Consider the following 19,940-nt stretch of genomic DNA (forward strand, 5'->3'; position numbering starts at 1 on the left):
GTGATGATATGTGAAGTGGATTTAAGTGTCTTTTTTTTTTTGAAATAATAGGTTATTTGGATCAAAGTTGATCGCATTCTTTTAGTTTTAATGATCATTTTCTCTTACCTTATCTTGCGTATGAAACAAGAATCAAACAACAATCAAACTAGGGATGAAAACTGATTTTCATCAAATGTCACTCAATCAAACTTGATCCTCAATGTTATAATAGTAGACATGCCTTTAAGTATTTAGGAACTTTGTTCGGTTTTTAATAGATATTTTGTCATTTTATTGATATAGAAATGACTATTTTGGTAGTAAGTAAAGTGGGATCGCTATAATATCTAATAAAGTATCTAGATGGAAGGATAAAAATGCTTGTGTAGAAATCTCATTTATTAGTTCTTAATTAAATTGTTATAGTAAGCCTTAAGCTATTATTAGAGTTAGATTGCGCTATCAAAATATGAGTGCATTAAGATATTTAAAAAGTTTGCTCCAAATAAATTCTATAGAATAGGTAATGAGGGCAATAATGATATTGAGGGTAGAACCTCGCACTTGTGCTTGCGAATGATTCAAGGTGATGAAGTATTGATAGATGGTCATGATTTTGTCATTCTCTTAGTGATAGTTTAAGGATTTGAAATGTGCATAAGTATTGATAAATGCACATCCACATATTCAGAAGATTTTCTCTCTCTCTCTCTCTCTCTCTCTCTCTCTCTCTCTCTCTCTCTCTCTCTCGCTAGAATAATTACAAAAAAAAATTAAAACAAGCACCAGTGTACACATATCCACAAGAACCGGGCAAAGCCAAATCCAATTTATTAAAAAGAAGAAAAGGTTACAAATAAGATAAGAGATGCAAAGAGGCAGTTGTGAGAGAAGCAAAGCACAAGTTCTATAAAGCAAGAAAATGTTAGAATTCAGGCTTAAAAATTTCTAGAACATATTTAAGTAGTGCTTGAGTTGTCCTCTGGAAGCAAACAGGCATCCAATTGAAAATAAGAATAGAGAGCTTCTCCTAATCTGCACCATTGTTCTAGCTAGGTTGGTTTCTGAAAACTTTTCCATTTCCTTTCTATCCAGATGTTCTGGCAATGTAATGGAGGCAGTAACATCCATTCAAAAGATGCTCTTGGTTCAACCATGGCACAATGTCCACTCCCTCCTGTTGGGGGGAATAAAGTTTCCCCCCAAATGACATAAATGCCCCAAAGAAGCCGTACAATCTCCGACCCCGGACAGCCGAAGTCAGCGTCCGACCTCGGAACGCTCGGCCACAAGACGACCGACCCCGAAACTTCCGACCTAAGAGAAACCCCGATGTCCGAGGGCCGTACTCTAACACCCCTCCGGCATTTATTGCGCATGGCCGCTGTAATCTGCCGGCACACTCAATAATAAATGCGGATCTCCGGCTTACTCCACCATTAATGCGGATCTCCGGCTTACTCCACCATTAATGCGGATCTCCGGCTTACTCCATAATAAATGCGGATCTCCGACTTACTCCACAATAAATGCGCATGGCTTCTGACATCTACGGATCCCCAGCTCTCCACGGCAAATCGACCCAGCAGGGTCTAGTCGACTATGATAAGTCTCTGATCTCGGCCATACCGCCGACATCAGTGCAATGATTCGCCTGACCGAGCGCCGACCTGAACAACATGCCAAGCCGTACTACGGCCTCGCCCTGTTACATCACAGGTAAACCGACCCCCGCATATAAAAGGGAGCCTTGGCCTCTCAAGAGGGGATTGGAACATTCATACACCCAAAAATCACTGTTTATCTCCTTCTCCCCACTATTTGCCCCCTCCCTGACTTGAGCGTCGGAGGGCCGGCGCCGGAGAACCCGGCCACCGGTTCGTGTGCAGGCACCGGACGGAGGACGCCGCAAGCCAACGGATCGCCGCCCCGCTGCGAGGATCTGCTGCTCCTTCTCTCCGACCGCCCCGGACGGAGGATGCCGCCCGCCGACGGACCGCCGCCCCGCCGTGAGGACTAACAGTCGCTCCCTCTCCTCGACCGAAGATTGCCCCCGGGTCCAATTTCCAGCAACAGTTGGCGCTAGAGGAAGGGCCCGAGTAGCAGTCATGAAGTTGAGAAGTAAGGGAGCCTCTAACATCTCCCGGCGTCCCCCGCAAAGTCCTGGACACTCCGTCCAGAATTCTCCAACTCCGGCTGACCCAGCTCCTCAGGTCCAGCCGGAACAGTTCAATGCCCTGGTACAGCAAGTCCAGGCCCTGGCCGCCGCCGTTCAGGGCCTGCGGCGCGTGGAGGCTTTACCGGCACTTCCCCCGCAGGCCCAGGCCCCGCCGGAGTGTCTCCCCAACGGCCCGGTTCTCCCCAGCCAAAATTTGCATGGCTCCTCCAGAGCCAACAACGGAGAACGAGCTTCTCCCCGGAGAGAGTTACCGGGAGAAGGTTTCGACCGGAGACCCCAACTTTCTGAGGCGGAGTCAGCCCCGGATCACCGTGAGCTGGCGCAAACCACAGCGACAATCCCACGGGTGGGGGAGCTCGACCGAAAAGTCGAGCATCTGGAGCGCCAGATTGCGGCACTCCACAGCAAGAAGGCAAGACAGGAAGGGGACTTTGAGTTCACTACCAAGTCCCCCTTCTCCCGCCAGATCGAGGACGAGCCAGTTCCCGGCATCATGCTCCAAGCCCCGGGCGCTCAGTCCAGAATCCACCACCAAGACCTCCGGCAGATCAAGTTCCACAAGTCCAACCCGAGCACTTCGACGCGCTAGTGCAGCAAGTCCAAGCGCTAGCCATTGCAGCCCAAAGCCTGCAACAAGTGGAGGCTCCTCCTGTGCCGCCTCCACGGGTTCATGTTGAGCAGAGGAAGAAACTCTCTCTCGAGCCATCTCGAATCAGGCATAGCTCCCGCTGCAACGACGTATGTGGGGGCAACCAGTGAGAAGTAGTAGCCCAAGTCTCACGTCAACGAGTTGGGGGGAAAGAGAAATAAAAGCTGAGGTCTGGAGAAGGAGAGTTATGGAGCTTTAAAATGGGATTGTGAGCCTCTGTGGCAAAGGGACGGCGCCCGCGACGTTGCTCTCCTTCAGAGCGTTGCCATCACCGAAGCCTTCGCCGAGCTCATACAGGCCGAGCTCATGCAGACCGAGCTCAAAAACCCGAGCGCAGAACACCTCCTAGAAAATCGAGCCAAAGAAGGCCGGTACTGAACCAAGTCCTGAGGGACTTCGAAGCTCGAGAGCCATCAAAATATCTCCAAAAGGTACAGGACGCCACTTTGGCTTCAAATAAATTCAATATTTTATCTATTTTCAGGTTAGCCAACGAGCTCGGCTCGTGCTCCTACCCTGACCACGGTCAGGATGCCCCGAGACGTCGGGATGCCTCGATCCGTCGGGATGACCCGGGACGTCGGGATGCCCCGGCTATAGGGACGCCCGAGACGTCGGGATATGAGTTAGCGGTCCTCTCTGACCAGACGAGCTCGGCTCGTTCTCCATCGACTTCCACCGACAAGCTCGACTCGTGCTCCATCGACTATGAGTTGCGGTCCTCTCTGACTAGACGAGCTCGGCTCGTTCTCCATCGACTTCCACCGACGAGCTCGGCTCGTGCTCCATCGAATATGAGTTACGGTCCTCTCTGACCAGACGAGCTCGGCTCGTTCTCCATCGACTTCCACCGACGAGCTCGGCTCGTGCTCCATCGACTATGAGTTGCGGTCCTCTCTGACCAGACGAGCTCGGCTCGTTCTCCATCGACTTCCACCGACGAGCTCGGCTCGTGCTCCATCGAATATGAGTTACGGTCCTCTCTGACCAGACGAGCTCGGCTCGTTCTCCATCGACTTCCACCGACGAGCTCGGCTCGTGCTCCATCGACTATGAGTTGCGGTCCTCTCTGACCAGACGAGCTCGGCTCGTTCTCCATCGACTTCCACCGACGAGCTCGGCTCGTGCTCCATCGAATATAAGTTGCGGTCCTCTCTGACCAGACGAGCTCGGCTCGTTCTCCATCGACTTCCACCGACGAGCTCGGCTCGTGCTCCATCGACTATGAGTTGCGGTCCTCTCTGACCAGACGAGCTCGGCTCGTTCTCCATCGACTTCCACCGACGAGCCCGGCTCGTGCTCCATCGACTATGAGTTGCGGTCCTCTCTGACCAGACGAGCTCGGCTCGTTCTCCATCGACTTCCACCGACGAGCTCGGCTCGTGCTCCATCGAATATGAGTTACGGTCCTCTCTGACCAGACGAGCTCGGCTCGTTCTCCATCGACTTCCACCGACGAGCTCGGCTCGTGCTCCATCGACTATGAGTTGCGGTCCTCTCTGACCAGACGAGCTCGGCTCGTTCTCCATCGACTTCCACCGACGAGCCCGGCTCGTGCTCCATCGACTATGAGTTCCGGTCCTCTCTGACCAGACGAGCTCGGCTCGTTCTCCTACCCTGACCACGGTCAGGACGCCTCGAGACGTCGAGATGCCCCGACCCGTCGGGATGCCCCGAGACGTCGGGATGCCCCGGCTATAGGGAAGCTCGAGACGTCGAGATGCCCCGATGCGTTGGGATGCGGTCTTCATTGACCAAGACGAGCTCGGCTCGTTGTCCGCCGGCTTCAGCCAACGAGCTCGGCTCGATCTCCATCGACTATCGAGCTCGGCTCAATTTCGGCTTGATCGCCAACAGACAAGGCCAAAGAAGGCCGCTGAATCAACCTGGAGCACTTAACTCCAACTGCATGAGAGGTACACCCTACTCGGCACGTACATCTCTATACATATTTGGCTATATTACAGGATGATCAACGACTGGACTACTTCCTTCGTCCGAGCCAAAAAGCAGCTCGAACTCGGAAGTCGGGGGGTAGTGTTGGGGAGAATAAAGTTTCCCCCCAAATGACATAAATGCCCCAAAGAAGCCGTACAATCTCCGACCCCGGACAGCCGAAGTCAGCGTCCGACCTCGGAACGCTCGGCCACAAGACGACCGACCCCGAAACTTCCGACCTAAGAGAAACCCCGATGTCCGAGGACCGTACTCTAACACCCCTCCGGCATTTATTGCGCATGGCCGCTGTAATCTGCCGGCACACTCAATAATAAATGCGGATCTCCGGCTTACTCCACCATTAATGCGGATCTCCGGCTTACTCCACCATTAATGCGGATCTCCGGCTTACTCCATAATAAATGCGGATCTCCGACTTACTCCACAATAAATGCGCATGGCTCCTGACATCTACGGATCCCCAGCTCTCCACGGCAAATCGACCCAGCAGGGTCTAGTCGACTATGATAAGTCTCTGATCTCGGCCATACCGCCGACATCAGTGCAATGATTCGCCTGACCGAGCGCCGACCTGAACAACATGCCAAGCCGTACTACGGCCTCGCCCTGTTACATCACAGGTAAACCGACCCCCGCATATAAAAGGGAGCCTTGGCCTCTCAAGAGGGGATTGGAACATTCATACACCCAAAAATCACTGTTTATCTCCTTCTTCCCACTATTTGCCCCCTCCCTGACTTGAGCGTCGGAGGGCCGGCGCCGGAGAACCCGGCCACCGGTTCGTGTGCAGGCACCCGGACGGAGGACGCCGCCAGCCAACGGATCGCCGCCTCGCTGCGAGGACCTGCTGCTCCTTCTCTCCGACCGCCCCGGACAGAGGACGCCGCCCGCCGACGGACCGCCGCCCCGCCGTGAGGACTAACAGCCGCTCCCTCTCCTCGACCGAAGATTGCCCCCGGGTCCAATTTCCAGCAACTCCTCCATATTTCACTCATAAATCTTGGAAGCTCCCCAATGTTAAGTTTATCCATAAAAGACTTCCAAATGTTCGATGATAATTCATAGTCTAGGAACAAGTGATCCTTGGTTTTGTCACCTCCTCCGCAAAGAAACCAAGAATTAGGAGAAATATTAATTGCATCTGCTCAAGTTTTTAGTTGTTAGAACCTTGTTTGTCCTGAGCAGGCAACAAAAAAATCTTATTTTCAGCTGTATCAAACATTTCTAGATTGAATCAGTACATGACTCGATGAATTCCCTGTGATTCAGAAGCTTGTAAACATTCTTGACTGTAAGTGATCCAATCGGATGCCAAGTTCATACTACGGAGTCCTACATTTGCACTAAGTCGGAAGAGTTTTGGTAAAACTCTCAAAGTCACTCTCGACAGGAAGAATTATAGAAATTCTCCAATCCTAACAAAGTCATTCCTCCAGAATCCAATCAACAACGATGATTACTTAGAATCAGCTTACGATTTTGCAGCACCATAGTAGAATTATTACCAACGGCATGCATGTTGTGCGCATTGAGCACAAAAAGACAGTGCAAGCTTTGTTACGCCGAAACCTAAATATAAAGTCAGCATCACTTCTAAATGCCACTTCTTCCTATTGCATCCATCTTCAAGACAATGTTGTCACAAGTTCTCACTTCTCATTGAGTGGAAGATTTGTCCTCGGGTGTACATTGAAAGCTTCTATCGTATAACTAATTTGAGATTTGCGGAAGACTGGACATTTTGTCCAATTCAAGTTGTTGGTTTGCATCCAAACCTGCTTCAAATCTAATCTCCCGGCTCCAAAGACCCTCTTGTCTATCTTTGCAGTCCCCACTTTAGATTAGGGCTGTTAACGAGCCGAGCCGAGCCCGAGCCTCCGCAGGCTCGGCTCGGCTCGTTTCACCAACTCCCCGGCTCGGGCTCGGGCTCGGGCTCGGTACCGAGCCTAGTATTGGGCTCGGGCTCGGGCTCGGGCGGCACAGCTCGGGCTCGGGCTTGGGCTCGTGAAGCTCGTTTGCCCGAGCCCGAGCCCGAGCGGCGAGCCCGAGCCCGAGCCCGAGCCTGCCCCATCCCCATCCCCGTCCCTATCTCCGTCGACCGTCGGAGAGAAGAACGAGCAGCCGCCAGCCGAGCTCGGTTCCGGCGGTTCATCGGAGAAGAATGAAGGAAGGAAAGAAAGAAAAGAAGAAGAAGAGAAGAAAGAAGAATGAAGGAAGGACTCACCTCGTCGCGTGCGGCGGCCGCCGGCTTCGGCCGCGAGCACCGCCGGCACGGGCGTCGGCCGCAGGCACGGCCGAGGATGCCACGGGCGCTGCGGGCTCGGCCGCGGGCGTTGCCGGCCGCGGCCCGACCCTCCCATGCGAGGGACTCCTCACGTGGCATTAGCATTCGCGTCGCCGGCCGCGGCCCGACCCTCCTCTGTCGCAGTCTCGCCGCCGTCGCCGGTGGAGGAGTCGGCAAAGAGAGAAAAGAGAGAGGGAGAAACGGAGAAGAAAGAGGGGGAGGGACAACCCTATCCAGAAGAGGGGAAAAGAGAGAGGGAGAAACGGAGAAGAAAGAGGGGAAAAGAGAGAGGGAGAAACGGAGAAGGAAGAGGGGAAAAGAGAGAGGGAGAAACGGAGAAGAAAGGAGGGGAGGGACGCCCGGAGGGGAGGGGAGGGACACCCGAAAGAGGGGAGGGGAGCCTGGGAGGGACACCTGGACGCTTCTGGAGAAACCCAGAAGAAAGGAGAAGAAAAAAAAAAAGAAAGAGGAGGTGGCCGGTGGGACTATGGGAGGGAAGGTAACGGATTGGGTTTGGGTTAACGGGCTAAGTCCGAACCCAAACCAATCCAATTCGATTTTGGAGCCCTCTTTTAGGCTCGTTTGGGCTCGCGAGCTGCTCGGGCTCGGGCTCAGATTTAAACGGGCCTCATTTTGGGCTCGGGCTCGGGCTCGTTTGACTAACGAGCCGAGCTCGAGCCGGGCTTTTACCGAGCCGGGCCCGAGCCGAGCCCGAGCAGCTCGGCCCGTTGACAGCCCTACTTTATATAGATATCTTGTCACGCCCCCGCCTTTGCGAGGCACGTGAGGCACCTAGTGCCCACATGGGGGCCACATGAGGAGGGAACACGGGGCTCCCTTGCCAGATATTGTCCGGTTCTGGGACTTCACGCAAGCATCCTTCATCCCTCCCCGATTTTGTTTTCCACCCAAAACGCGTCTGCAGGATTAGGAGACACCCGCCTCATATGCCCAGGCTCTGGAACGAGTCTTTCCGATGTGGGACTATTGGGCCTCACACCCTTCCCACCATCGGACAAGAGCCGTCCTCGACTCTGATACCAAATGTCACGCCCCCGCCTGCGCGAGGCACGTGAGACACCTAGTGCCCACGTGGGGGCCACATGAGGGGGGACCGCGGGGCTCTCCTGCCAGATATTGTCCGGTTCTGGGGCTTCACGCAAGCGTCCCTCACCCCTCCCCGATTTTGTTTTTGTAACAACTCAGGATCTCACCCAAAATGGCTAGCCGGAAGTTACTATTTGGGTTCCTTGATCCTGTATAAATACCCAAGATCTATCCAGCGAATAACCGATGTGGGACTAAACACACGCCCGCACGGATCCTCACATACTCCCCCCGTTCAAGCCCTGACGTCCTCGTTAGGCTAAGGGTTCAAATCCATTCAAATATAATCACAAACACCACGATCGACTCATGGTTAGCCCCAATGGATCCGTGCTGCAGTGTCCCCTAGTCCACATAGATTATGGGCCAGGTCCGCTTTGATACCATTTGTAATGCCCCCGCCTTTGCGAGGCACGTGAGGCACCCAGTGCCCACGTGGGGGCCACATGAGGGGGGAACACGGGGCTCCCCTGCCAGATATTGTCCAGTTCTGGGGCTTCACGCAAGCGTCCTTCACCCCTCTCCGGTTTTGTTTTCCACCCAAAACGCGTCTGCAGGATTAGGAGACACCCGCCTCATATGCCCAAGCTCTGAAACGAGTCGTTCCGATGTGGGACTATTGGGCCTCACACCCTTCCCACCATCGGACAAGAGCCGTCCTCGGCTCTGATACCAAATGTCACGCCCCCGCGTTTGCGAGGCACGTGAGGCACCTAGTGCCCACGTGGGGGCCACATGAGGAGGGAACACGGGGCTCCCCTGCCAGATATTGTCCGGTTCTGGGGCTTCACGCAAGCGTCCTTCACCCCTCCCCGATTTTGTTTTCCACCCAAAACGCGTCTGCAGGATTAGGAGACACCCGCCTCATATGCCCAGGCTCTGGAACGAGTCTTTCCGATGTGGGACTATTGGGCCTAATATCACGCCCCCGCCTCTACGAGGCACGTGAGGCACCCAGTGCCCACGTGGGGGCCACATGAGGGGAGAACACGGGGCTCCCCTGCCAGATATTGTCCGGTTCTGAGGCTTCACGCAAGCGTCCTTCATCCCTCTCCGATTTTGTTTTCCACCCAAAATGCGTCTGCAGGATTAGGAGACACCCACCTCATATGCCCAGACTCTGGAACGAGTCTTTCCGATGTGGGACTATTGGGCCTCACACCCTTCCCACCATCGGACAAGAGCCGTCCTCGGCTCTGATACCAAATGTCACGCCCCCGCCTCTACGAGGCACGTGAGGCACCCAGTGCCCACGTGGGGGCCACATGAGGGGGGAACACGGGGCTCCCCTGCCAGATATTGTCCGGTTCTGAGGCTTCACGCAAGCGTCCTTCACCCCTCCCCGGTTTTGTTTTCCATCCAAAATGCGTCTGCAGGATTAGGAGACACCCACCTCGTATGCCCTGGCTCTGGAACGAGTCTTTCCGATGTGGGACTATTGGGCCTCACATATCTGATTACTGATCTTATAAGCCACAGAAGCCAAGGGTGAGAAATAGATAATAGAAGAGAGTTTGAGGATTTTCTGAGCTATTGTATGATAACATCTAAATTTCTTTCTATTTTTTTTTGCTAGGACGGATGTATCATACAATACGAGTACAAAATACATCCAAAAAAGTTGAAACATAACAAGTCTCGGGGCACACCGGATAACCTCCTCTCTCTTACCCAAAAAGTATCTCCGGAATGGTTGGCCACATAAAAGACTACCCAATCTGTTGCCCTGTTGGCTTCTCTATACAGATGCTTAGTCTGCAAGACCATCCCACCACCAACCATCGCCCAGATATCCCTAAGCAGTGAATGATAGTCGCCTACCCCTCCCGTGCTTTGCTGGATCCAGCCAATGACTACCGCCGAATCGCCTCAAGCAGTATAGCACTAGCCTGCAACACTCGCCAAGCATAGCTCAAGCTGGCCTAAGCCGTCCTCAACTCAGCCCCCGAAACCAAGATATCGAAGATCTGGCAACCACCAGTCGTAATAGTCATGGAGTCTGGACCTCTGATAATGAAGCCAGCATCTCCCCTACTCCCGCCATCTAGTACACATCCGTCAAAATTTATCTTAAGAAAGCTCGGAGGTAGAGGACTCCGGGTGAAAAATACCATGCGAGACGCTCCACGAGCAGAAGAAGAGCCCCAGATATCCCGAGCTATCAAGGATCCATACAGCATATAGCATCTAATTAATTCCTTGATTGACTGCTAAATTACATAAAGTCATGGATGCCAATGATAAGAGCCTTCGAAATGTGGCTGGAAATTTGTTTATAGGCCAGGCCTAATGGTTTGACCTGGATCAATATAAAACCAATCTAAACATCATGTGTCTTTGTCAGCAGAAATATAAAGACAATATTCTGAAAGTCCATATATATGAACAAGATACTTTCTTTTTCATTAAGCAGCGTTAAACAATAACAATATCTTTTTAATAGAACAAACAAAAACAATGACTTGCCACTTTGTTTGATTACTTTGCATATATAACAGCCTATATTTATATGCTTTTGTATTTAACTAAGAAAAACCAATATCTACTAGAAAGCTATATCAGACATTTATTTAAAGCATCAAGAATGCTTTGGGGGGGAAGAGTGCAAAGCAAACAAGGAACCATCCCCTTTACCCATGTTATGAGGTCAAAAAGGAATAACCCAGCCTTCAAACCAACTAAACCCCAAGGAATAATTCAACATTGACAACAACACAAAGGATCCCTCCCTCATGCAGGTATATATACATATAAACCCCCTTGAATGGCCTCCATCTCCATCATCATTAATTCACTCAAGCACATTAGAAGATCTCTATCTGTAAGAGGGAAACAAAGCAAAGGAGGCTCACATGGATACGAGGCCTGCCGCCAGTCAGCGCGTCTACGAAGATTTCATCCCTTCACATGAGTTGGTTCAAGAGGAAGGTGCTGGTACACTCATCCTCGAGATCCCAGGCATGCCTTCTTTCTCTTCAACTCAATCATCAGTTCAATTAGAAAGTTTTTTTTCTAGAGTTAAAGAGAGTTAGAATCACCAAATATTTTAATTAGGAGAATAAGAAATCAGTAGCAGTTACAAAACTCAAGGAAGAGAGAAAGAAAGGAGGAGAAAGTTACAGAGATGAGTACGAGAAAATAAAAAGAAAGAAGCTGATCATGCATCCATGAGAGTATAAAGTTGTATGACTATAGTAACTGTTTTCATATAGGATTGAATATATAAAGCTTTGATGCAGTAGTTTATTTATTAGTACGTATTGTGATTAAATCTTCATGGAATTCGAATACGTCACGACTGCTATTGTAGTTCAAAATCACCATTTTGTGTTGATTGCTGTAATGTATAATCTTCCTTCTTCGGTTGCAGGATATAGGAAAGACCAACTCAGGGTTCAGATTAATAACTATGGGAAGATTAGGATTAGCGGGGAGCGTCCTCTCGGAGACAACCGATGGAACCGATTTCGCAAGGACTTCCAAGTCCCTGAGAACTGCAACGTCAGCGAAATCCGTGCCAAGTTCGAGAACGGGCACCTCTACGTGATATTGCCAAAATTGATCCCTGAGGTCAGGGAGCGCAAAGAGCCTACACAAGCTCCTGATGAGAAGCCCACAGCGATCGAGCCGAAACCGAGCACGCGCCAAGATGAGATGAACCACAAAGCTTCTGTTGAGCCAAATGGTGTTGCTAAGAAACAAGAAGATGAGAAGAAAGGTGAACCAATGGATGCGAGAAAAGAAGTGCAGAAGGTGGGAGAGAAGGAGAAGGATCAAACTGAAGAGAAGCAATATAAGGAGAAGGTTACAGGTGTTGTTGAACGTGAAGAGGGTGAGAAAGGTGATGCAGTCACTGAAGGCGAGAAAAAGGAGGCGGTCAGGAATGGGGTGAGCAAGTTGGTGGGTGAACTAGGCTCAGGCTTCTACAAGCCAAGCCAGATCATGGTGAATATAATTGCAGCTGCTGTGGTTTTGGTTGGGGTGGGGTTGTACGTGACTTACAAACGGAGTCGACCCATGGAGGAAGATGGCCATTAAGCTGGCTAAGCTATGTATGCTTTCATTGAAACATTGGAGGCATTTGTGATTTATTAAATGTAAATGATGCCTAAAAAGAAAATAAAGTGAGGAAATATTGGAATTCTTTACGTTTACCATGGGCTTGTGTATATGTGGGAGATAATCCTAGAAACCAGAGAGGGAGAGATGTAGGTGGAGAAGGAATGGCATTGCTTTACTCATCAAGCATGATGTTCCATTGCGCAAGATATAAGGTGTCTAATCATTGGTGAGTTGATAAGGTACCTCCAAAAATAATGATGATGCTAATGATGCGAAGATTATACGAGAAAAAAAAAATCAAAATATCGATATGATCACTTTTGCTCAAAACAAAAACAAGTCAAAATATTAATGCCATAGAGTTGCCCCGAGCACTCTAAATATTGATTTTGTCACTACTATGACAAAAAAACAAAAAAAAAGGTTATCAAAAAAATGGTTAATACATTTGCTAAAAAATTAAATAAAAAAGAAAACAGAAAAAAAGAGAAGAAGAGGAAGAAAAAACACACTCTGCACAAGCCCTTCATATTGGAGGAGGAATAAATATTACTGTCCTGGTACTGTCAAAGCCTTCTGACTCTATAAGCTCTCTATCTGTTGCAGACATGGAAAATAAGAAAAAAAAGGACATTGTACAGATTCTCCAAAACAAAGTAAAAGGAGACATGATGGGATTTGCCAATATTATTTTCAGTAGGTCAATCACAACACCCTTTTTTTTCCAGAGCAACGGTAGACATGAGAGAGGCCCTCAGAAGATCGAGTTCAACTAAGTGGGGCATCACTTGTGCTTATTTGGCTTATCATATCTAGCTGGACAGAAACGCCCATCTCTTTGAGGAGAGGAGAACATCCTCCAGTGTGGTGGTGGATAGAGCCCTCAGTCAGGCTGCAAAGATCATCCACACTACCATAACGACTTCATCCGGAATGGCTAGGAACATCTAGGACTCACAGCGCCCAGATTCACTTTTGTCTCTTGGGGGCCCACCTTCGGTCATTTCAAGATAAATTTCGATGGCAGTGTGTCGGTAGATGGAGACGAAGGTATGGGTTTTATAAGTAAGGATCATAACTCTAGACTGATTGCCACAAGAAGACATTGTACCCGTGACATAACAGCCATCGGGGCAGAGCTCAAGGCAGTGTGGGAGGGCATCACCTTCACGAGGCATATTCTAGGGCCAACATCTTTCTAGAAGGGGACTCAATGATGGTGATCTAATGGATTCGTGATGAGGAGTGGAGGAGCAATGGCCACCCATTGCTCCGGAATATCTGCAGGATAGTAAAAGACTGACATATTTCAGGCTGCTCATATGTATCAAGAGGCGAATAGGCTTGCAGACTAGGTCGCCTCTTTCGCCGCTCACCACTTGGAAGAGGTCCTTTGGACGTGTTTTGTAGCTGCCCCCTCATCCTTACGCCATCTTCTTTCCATCAATTCTATTGGTTGCACTCATTCTAGAGTAGTGTGAGCAACTGTTGTACCAAAAAAAAAAACTACAAAAGGGTGAAGAAAGATGAAAAAGAAGGAGAAGGGGGGAAAGTTTAGCAATAGAAAGCTAGAAACCCACGTCCCGCACCCAATATAGGTAGCCAAATCCAGACACAATAGATAAATCCAAAAAGCCATTAGATCACATAAACAATGGTAGAGTAGTTCCAATCTAAATGCTGCAAGAAGAGTAGCTCGGCAATCTCTCTCCACTTCGACCAAAGCGAGTGCACCAACATGGAGAATCTTTAAGGCTTAAAGTTAACATAGTCCTTTGATTTATGCATTTAATTTATAAGAAATAAATATTGTTGCCATTCCAAAATCAGATCTGACAGACGAATGTGTCGATCTACTTAGTTGAGCTAGAGGAGCATAGCACCGCACTGGAGCAGTTCTGCGACCACAGAAAATGATCGAAGGGTGTCGGAATGTATCCAGCAGGAGACCCTCTGATATTTAAGTCAAGCAGAGTTTCAAGAGAAAACATAAAAGATGAAAAAGAGATAAAAGTAGTGAGTATAGTATTTGGGGCTTTTTCCATACCTGAGGGGTCTCCATACCTAGTATTTATTGAGGGCATGATGCAAATCTACAGGACTAGGATCATGCAATTCGCAGATGAGCAGTTAAGCTCTTTCCATATCTGCTGATCTGAATGATTAGGATATTCTTTTTTAAGCGCATCATAATCGGGTGCATTGAGATCGCACCGAGCTATAACCGATCATACTGATTGTTTGAAGATTTGATTGACCGATGATTTCGCTAGACACATATCATCGTCTAGTTGGTGGGCTAAGGTATTAGACGAGATTTTTAGAATGGCGAATCTGAGCCATATCAAATATATTATTGAAAGGGCATAATGCTTTCTAGCACAACATTTTACAGGAGTACCTTTGAAGTAAATGTTTTAAATTTAAACTAGTTGATAGACCCATCTAAATCTAGACATAATCATGCACCCAATGACAATTAAAAGAGTTTATAAAAAAACAGATGTGAGGATCCGTACGGGCATGTGTTTAGTCTCACATTGGTTATTCGCTGGGTAGATCTTAGGTACTTATACAAGATCAAAGAATCCAGATAATACTTTCTGGCTAGCCTTTTTAAAGTAAGGTCCTACGTTATTGCAAATGGTATCAAAGCGGACCCGACCTATGGTGCATGTGGTCCAGAAAATACTGCAATATGGGCTCATTAAGGCTGACCATGAGTCGATCATGGTGCTTGACATTGGATATGGACGGATTTGGGCTCTTAGCCTGATGAGGATGTTAAGGCTTAAACAGAGAAAGTATATGAGGACCCGGGAGGGTATTTGTTTAGTCCCACATTGGTTATTCGCTCTTGGATACTTATACAGAATCAAAGATCTCAAATAATACATTCTAGCTATTTTTTTTCTAAAGAGGAGCCTTAAACCCACTAGTCACTATACGTCCTATATGAGCACACCTCTGTGTACAAACTTGGACCGATATGATAGGTGCTAGCAAAAAATAGCATAGAGGTTAATCTGTCAATCTGTACTCAACTTTTTTATTAAACGGATCAAACATTCAAACCAGCCTGACTATTTTAATAAACAGGTAAGCTAACCCAATCTATAGAAAGTATCAAGTTGATCCCTCAATTGATTACTATTTGTTGTTTATTTAATTTTTAATCTCTAGCCCTTGCACACACTTACACCTAGCCCTGCGCATACTATCAGATAACCAGAATTGGCCCAACCTTTAGGCGACTTAGGCGGTCGCCTAAAGCCCCGGCCCAAAGAAGGTCCACCGTAGAAAAAACCTCAAAGACAAAATAGAAAGAAAAAAAGTCCTTCCGTGAGTTCGTCTTAGGCCGGCCCATTGCAAGAAAGGCCTCAAAGACAAAATGGCCTTAGACCCCAAATACATTGGGCCGCTCCTGCAGATAACTGACACTTGGATATATGCTATACATGGACAGCAAGCATGTGTAAGAACCAATATAAATGCATGTAATAAAAGTGTAAATATGTGGAAATATGTACAGGACTAAAAATTAAATGCTAATGATCAAGGATTGGTTGTAAAATGGTAAACAAATAACATATTTAAGTAAAACTGGAAACCAGGAACTGATAGTAGAAAAGAAGATTCAACGTTCACATCATCATTTTGGCCTCATAATATCGGTAGAATCCTGCCTCCGATGAATTAACAAAAACTGCACATATTCTTGCCTTCATACTTCTAAGTCAATTCCAAAAATTTCTAATTTTATGATATCCTAAAACATCTCAAATTCCTGTACTATATCCCGAATATCTAGTTCTAGCACTGGATAGGAAAGGTAAAGAGCATCTAATACAAACTGAAATGTACCTTCTAATTGTCTTCTATTGCACTCACCTTCCCATCCTGCAGAAAAGAGAAACATAACTGACATGATTTATAACATAAAGTTCCTGAAATTTGTTCAATTTTTTTAAGTGCCTCATGACTTTAACATAGATGCTTACCAGATATTGGAAAGCACACGACAAGTCAGCAATATATGTGGAAGCACCAAGTTGATTAGATGATGAGAAGATGCTGACTTATATAGTTGCTGATATGTACATTTCTAAAATATACTTTTCTATACAGATGTGGAGTTAGTTTGTTTGTTCTGTATTCATCCTTATCCTGTACAACTGTGGAGTTAGTTTATTCTGCATTCATCCTTATCCTATGCTAGATTCTTTTATTCTTTTCATTATTTTTAGCATCTTAAGTTCATGTATATATAGAAGCTTTGCAATCGGTATACAAAACTCTTCTTCTTTTGATACCAGAACTGATCATTCACTGGAGAAGTCTTTTTTTAAAGCATTTTTCTCAAGTTGGCGGTGAGCATCATTAATCGATTAAAGAATTCAAATGGCAATGTTCAGAAGAGTGCAAAGAAGACAAGGTAGTTCCTTCCAGAGAGGTTGGAAGCAAGCAAGCCTTCAAAGAAAGCAACAAGGAATAATTTCCTTGTGAAGCAAAAGCCTAAATGGCCTTGCACAGAGTGGGTTCTATTGTGCATATAAGAACTCATGCATGGCCTTCCTTTCATTTGTCGAAGTGCTTCATGTCATTCCTCTCCAAGCAACAAAGATCAGAAGTCATGGAAGCCATGGCGGGTTCTCGTATTTACACAGAGGTTGATCCTCCTTGTCAGTGGGTTGAAGGGGAGGAGTTCGACACCCTCCTCGTCGATGCCTCCGGTATTATTTCTCTATTCATTGGCATGAAAGATCTGTCACATAATTTCCCCCCTTTCTTTCATCATAATTGTAAAATACTTGAATGTGTGTTACATGGAAATGAGGCCTTCATCTTCATGGGATTAACCCACATCATAAGATGACATGAAGAAAAATTATTGACTTTGAAAATTCTACCTCCAATTGCGTTAGATCATTATGGCGTTTTTATGTTTTTCCTTCTGTTATGAAGAAAATAATAATTTCAGCTTACATTATGGTGCTATCTGACAAAACCTTTGCTCACATATTATACTACTATTTTTTTCAGCTATTTGTAAGCATATTTAATATAAATGTAGTATCTATTCTATTAACAGAGAAAATATTAAATAATGTTTTTCTATTTGAATGATGGTTAAATGCCACTTTTAGTTTATTACCTATTATACATTTTATAACATAAAGGGGCCTTTATTTTTATTTTTATTTTTATTGTTGGAGGGGGGCAATACAATGGTACCTTGGATATCATTATTAAAAGTCACTATTATAATAGTGACCCTGAACAATTATTTTTTACCTAAGGATAATTTTAAACTTTTTTATGCTCATATTACAAACCTTTTAATATATGGCTTATAAGGTTCGCCGTCTCGGTACCGGACCTCTACTAGTGCCACATTAGCACAGTATCGGCATGATATGGTATGGGCTTTTTTTGGCATAACGAGTGCCGATACCGGATCGGTACAGTATGGCATACTCTGTACCGTCTGATTTGAGTTGGTATGGCGTACCATGATGGCATATATCTAATTGCTTATCATGCATCTCTGTTTCTTTACTTGGAATAAAGGATTTACGAAGCAAGAATTGAAGGCCCAAGTCGACACATCAGGGAACCTAAAGATCAGCGGAGAATGCCACATTGAAGGCAATCAATGGCGTCGCTTCCTGAAGAGCTTCCAACTCCCAAAGGATTGCAATGTAAGGATGATCAAGGCCAAGTTTGATGAAGGAATTCTTTACGTGGTGGTGCCAAAGCGAATGGCCGAAGACCGTTTGTCACAAGGTGTAGCTAACAACAATGTTCAAGTGCCTGAAACTTCTAAGCCGGGAATGGAGGATGTTGTAAAGGGATTGAATAAGTATAGACAATTCATAGTAAATGTTGTTGTGGCCATCATTGTTGCTGTAGGGATTGGGACATACATAGGTTACAAGCTAAGGAGCCATATATAAAAGAGGCACATAATGAATGTAGTATGTGTCATTGTTGTAAGAAGATGCTGCATGAGTTGAAAATAATATTGTTGCAACCATTGTTAATAGAAACAATATTTCATGGGATAGACCTACCTCTTGTGCACCCCACTGACTATTTAGTGATTAGCAGTGTCATTTAAATCTATTATTTATCAAGCATTCTCCTAATTATTCAAGGTCAGCCCATCTTTAGACCATGCTTGGTTGACATGAATTAGGAGGGGGGGATGGGTATTAGATTCCTACTTAGTCTATTCTCATATTTGATACTTGGATATGGAAATATTGATTCCCATAAGTATTGAATTTTAGTAAAAATGGGCAAAACCATACCCAAGAAGTGGCTTGGATGTTTTTCACCATACCTTACATGTGTGCCTAAGCAACAACATAAAGATATTTCTATATTATTGATTATCTAATGGAATATATTATAGTAATTTTTATATATTAGATGATATGATAGTATATTATATTTTATATGATGTATAAAATATAATATACTATGAGCCATATACTGAGGATGCTTTGAGATCTATGTTAACAGAAGGCTGTAGGAATTTGGAGTGCATTGAGATATGTGCAGTGGGCAATCTTTATCTATGGGCCATACACTAAGAGTGCTTTGAGATCTATGTAGGTGAACAAATGAAGGGGTTCGGAGTGCTTTGAGATCGGCGACGTGGGTGATCCATAACTATAGGCCATATACTAAAGGTGCTTTGAAATCTATATAGGTGGATGAATTGAAAGGGTTCAGAGTGCTTTGAGATCAGCGACATGGGTGATCCATAACTATAGGCCATATACTAAAGGTGCTTTAAAATCTATGTAGGTGGATAAATTGAAGGGGTTCGGAGTGTTTTGAGATTTGCACCGTGGATGATCTTTAACTATCGGCCATATACTAAAAGTGTTTTGAGATCTACATGGATGGATGAATGGAATTTGGAGTAGTTTGATATTCGTGTTGTGGATGATTTTTAGCTATGGGCCATGAACTAAGGAAGCTTTAAGATTTGTGCAGGTGCACGAATGAAGATGCTTTGAGATCCATGCTAGGGTGATTCTTAATTATGGGCCATATATTAAGGGTACTTTGAGATCTGTGCGAGCGAATGAATAAAGGGGTTTGAAGTGCTTTGAGATTCGCACAATGGGTAATCCTTAACTATGGGTCATAGACTAAGTATGCTTTAAGATCTGTGTAAGCAGATGAATGAAGAAGTTCGGAGTGCTTTGAGATATGTGTGGTGTGTGATCCTTAACTATGAGTCATATACTAAGAATGCTTTGAGAGCTGTGCTTTGATATTTGTTTCACACAAAAAATCTTTTGAGACTCTACCCCATTCAATACATGTCAAGGGTATTTTTGTCCTCCAATTGTTTTATACTATCATGTGATAGTCATATATCACCATTCTGTTAACCGAGATAACTGTAAGAGCCACTTTGGAATAATTTGGAAACCTGAAGAATCAATTTAAAACTTTTCAAAATTGAGGAGATATCTCTAGGACACATCCAAAGTGGAGGAATCTTGCTATAATTTTCACTATATCAAAGTATGTTATATCATATCGTATCATATTATATTAATAGTATTAATTGTAATATATTATTATAGAAGATATCCACAATTTTATGGCAATAATAATATTTGTATTGCCAAATATGTAGTATATATTATTTTGAAAATAATACTTTATTACATATTATTGATAAAGGATATTAG

At 46.0% G+C, this 19,940-nt stretch overlaps 2 protein-coding genes across 2 annotated transcripts; both read left to right on the plus strand.

Moving 5' to 3' along the window:
* The first annotated feature begins 10,943 nt into the window (after positions 1-10,943).
* LOC103719923 (inactive protein RESTRICTED TEV MOVEMENT 2-like) lies at positions 10,944-12,312 on the plus strand. Its single transcript, XM_008809406.4, has 2 exons — positions 10,944-11,118; positions 11,531-12,312. The coding sequence occupies exons 1-2, from the start codon at positions 11,013-11,015 to the stop codon at positions 12,196-12,198; spliced, it is 774 nt and encodes a 257-aa protein (XP_008807628.2). The 5' UTR covers positions 10,944-11,012; the 3' UTR covers positions 12,199-12,312.
* Positions 12,313-16,763: 4,451 nt separating this feature from the next.
* Positions 16,764-18,289, plus strand: LOC103719922 (inactive protein RESTRICTED TEV MOVEMENT 2-like). Its single transcript, XM_008809405.4, has 2 exons — positions 16,764-16,955; positions 17,794-18,289. The coding sequence occupies exons 1-2, from the start codon at positions 16,820-16,822 to the stop codon at positions 18,177-18,179; spliced, it is 522 nt and encodes a 173-aa protein (XP_008807627.2). The 5' UTR covers positions 16,764-16,819; the 3' UTR covers positions 18,180-18,289.
* The last annotated feature ends 1,651 nt before the right edge of the window (positions 18,290-19,940 follow it).

Source organism: Phoenix dactylifera, unplaced genomic scaffold (assembly GCF_009389715.1).
Source record: "Phoenix dactylifera cultivar Barhee BC4 unplaced genomic scaffold, palm_55x_up_171113_PBpolish2nd_filt_p 000447F, whole genome shotgun sequence".
NCBI classification, from domain to species: domain Eukaryota; kingdom Viridiplantae; phylum Streptophyta; class Magnoliopsida; order Arecales; family Arecaceae; genus Phoenix; species Phoenix dactylifera.

Bases quoted from the DNA above. Each gene is read 5' to 3' on its own strand.
- LOC103719922 (XM_008809405.4), top strand. From the start codon at position 16,820: ATGTCATTCCTCTCCAAGCAACAAAGATCAGAAGTCATGGAAGCCATG. The intron at 16,956-17,793 runs GTATTATTTCTC...CTTGGAATAAAG, and splicing joins CCTCCTCGTCGATGCCTCCG to GATTTACGAAGCAAGAATTG.
- LOC103719923 (XM_008809406.4), top strand. From the start codon at position 11,013: ATGGATACGAGGCCTGCCGCCAGTCAGCGCGTCTACGAAGATTTCATC. The intron at 11,119-11,530 runs GCATGCCTTCTT...CTTCGGTTGCAG, and splicing joins ACTCATCCTCGAGATCCCAG to GATATAGGAAAGACCAACTC.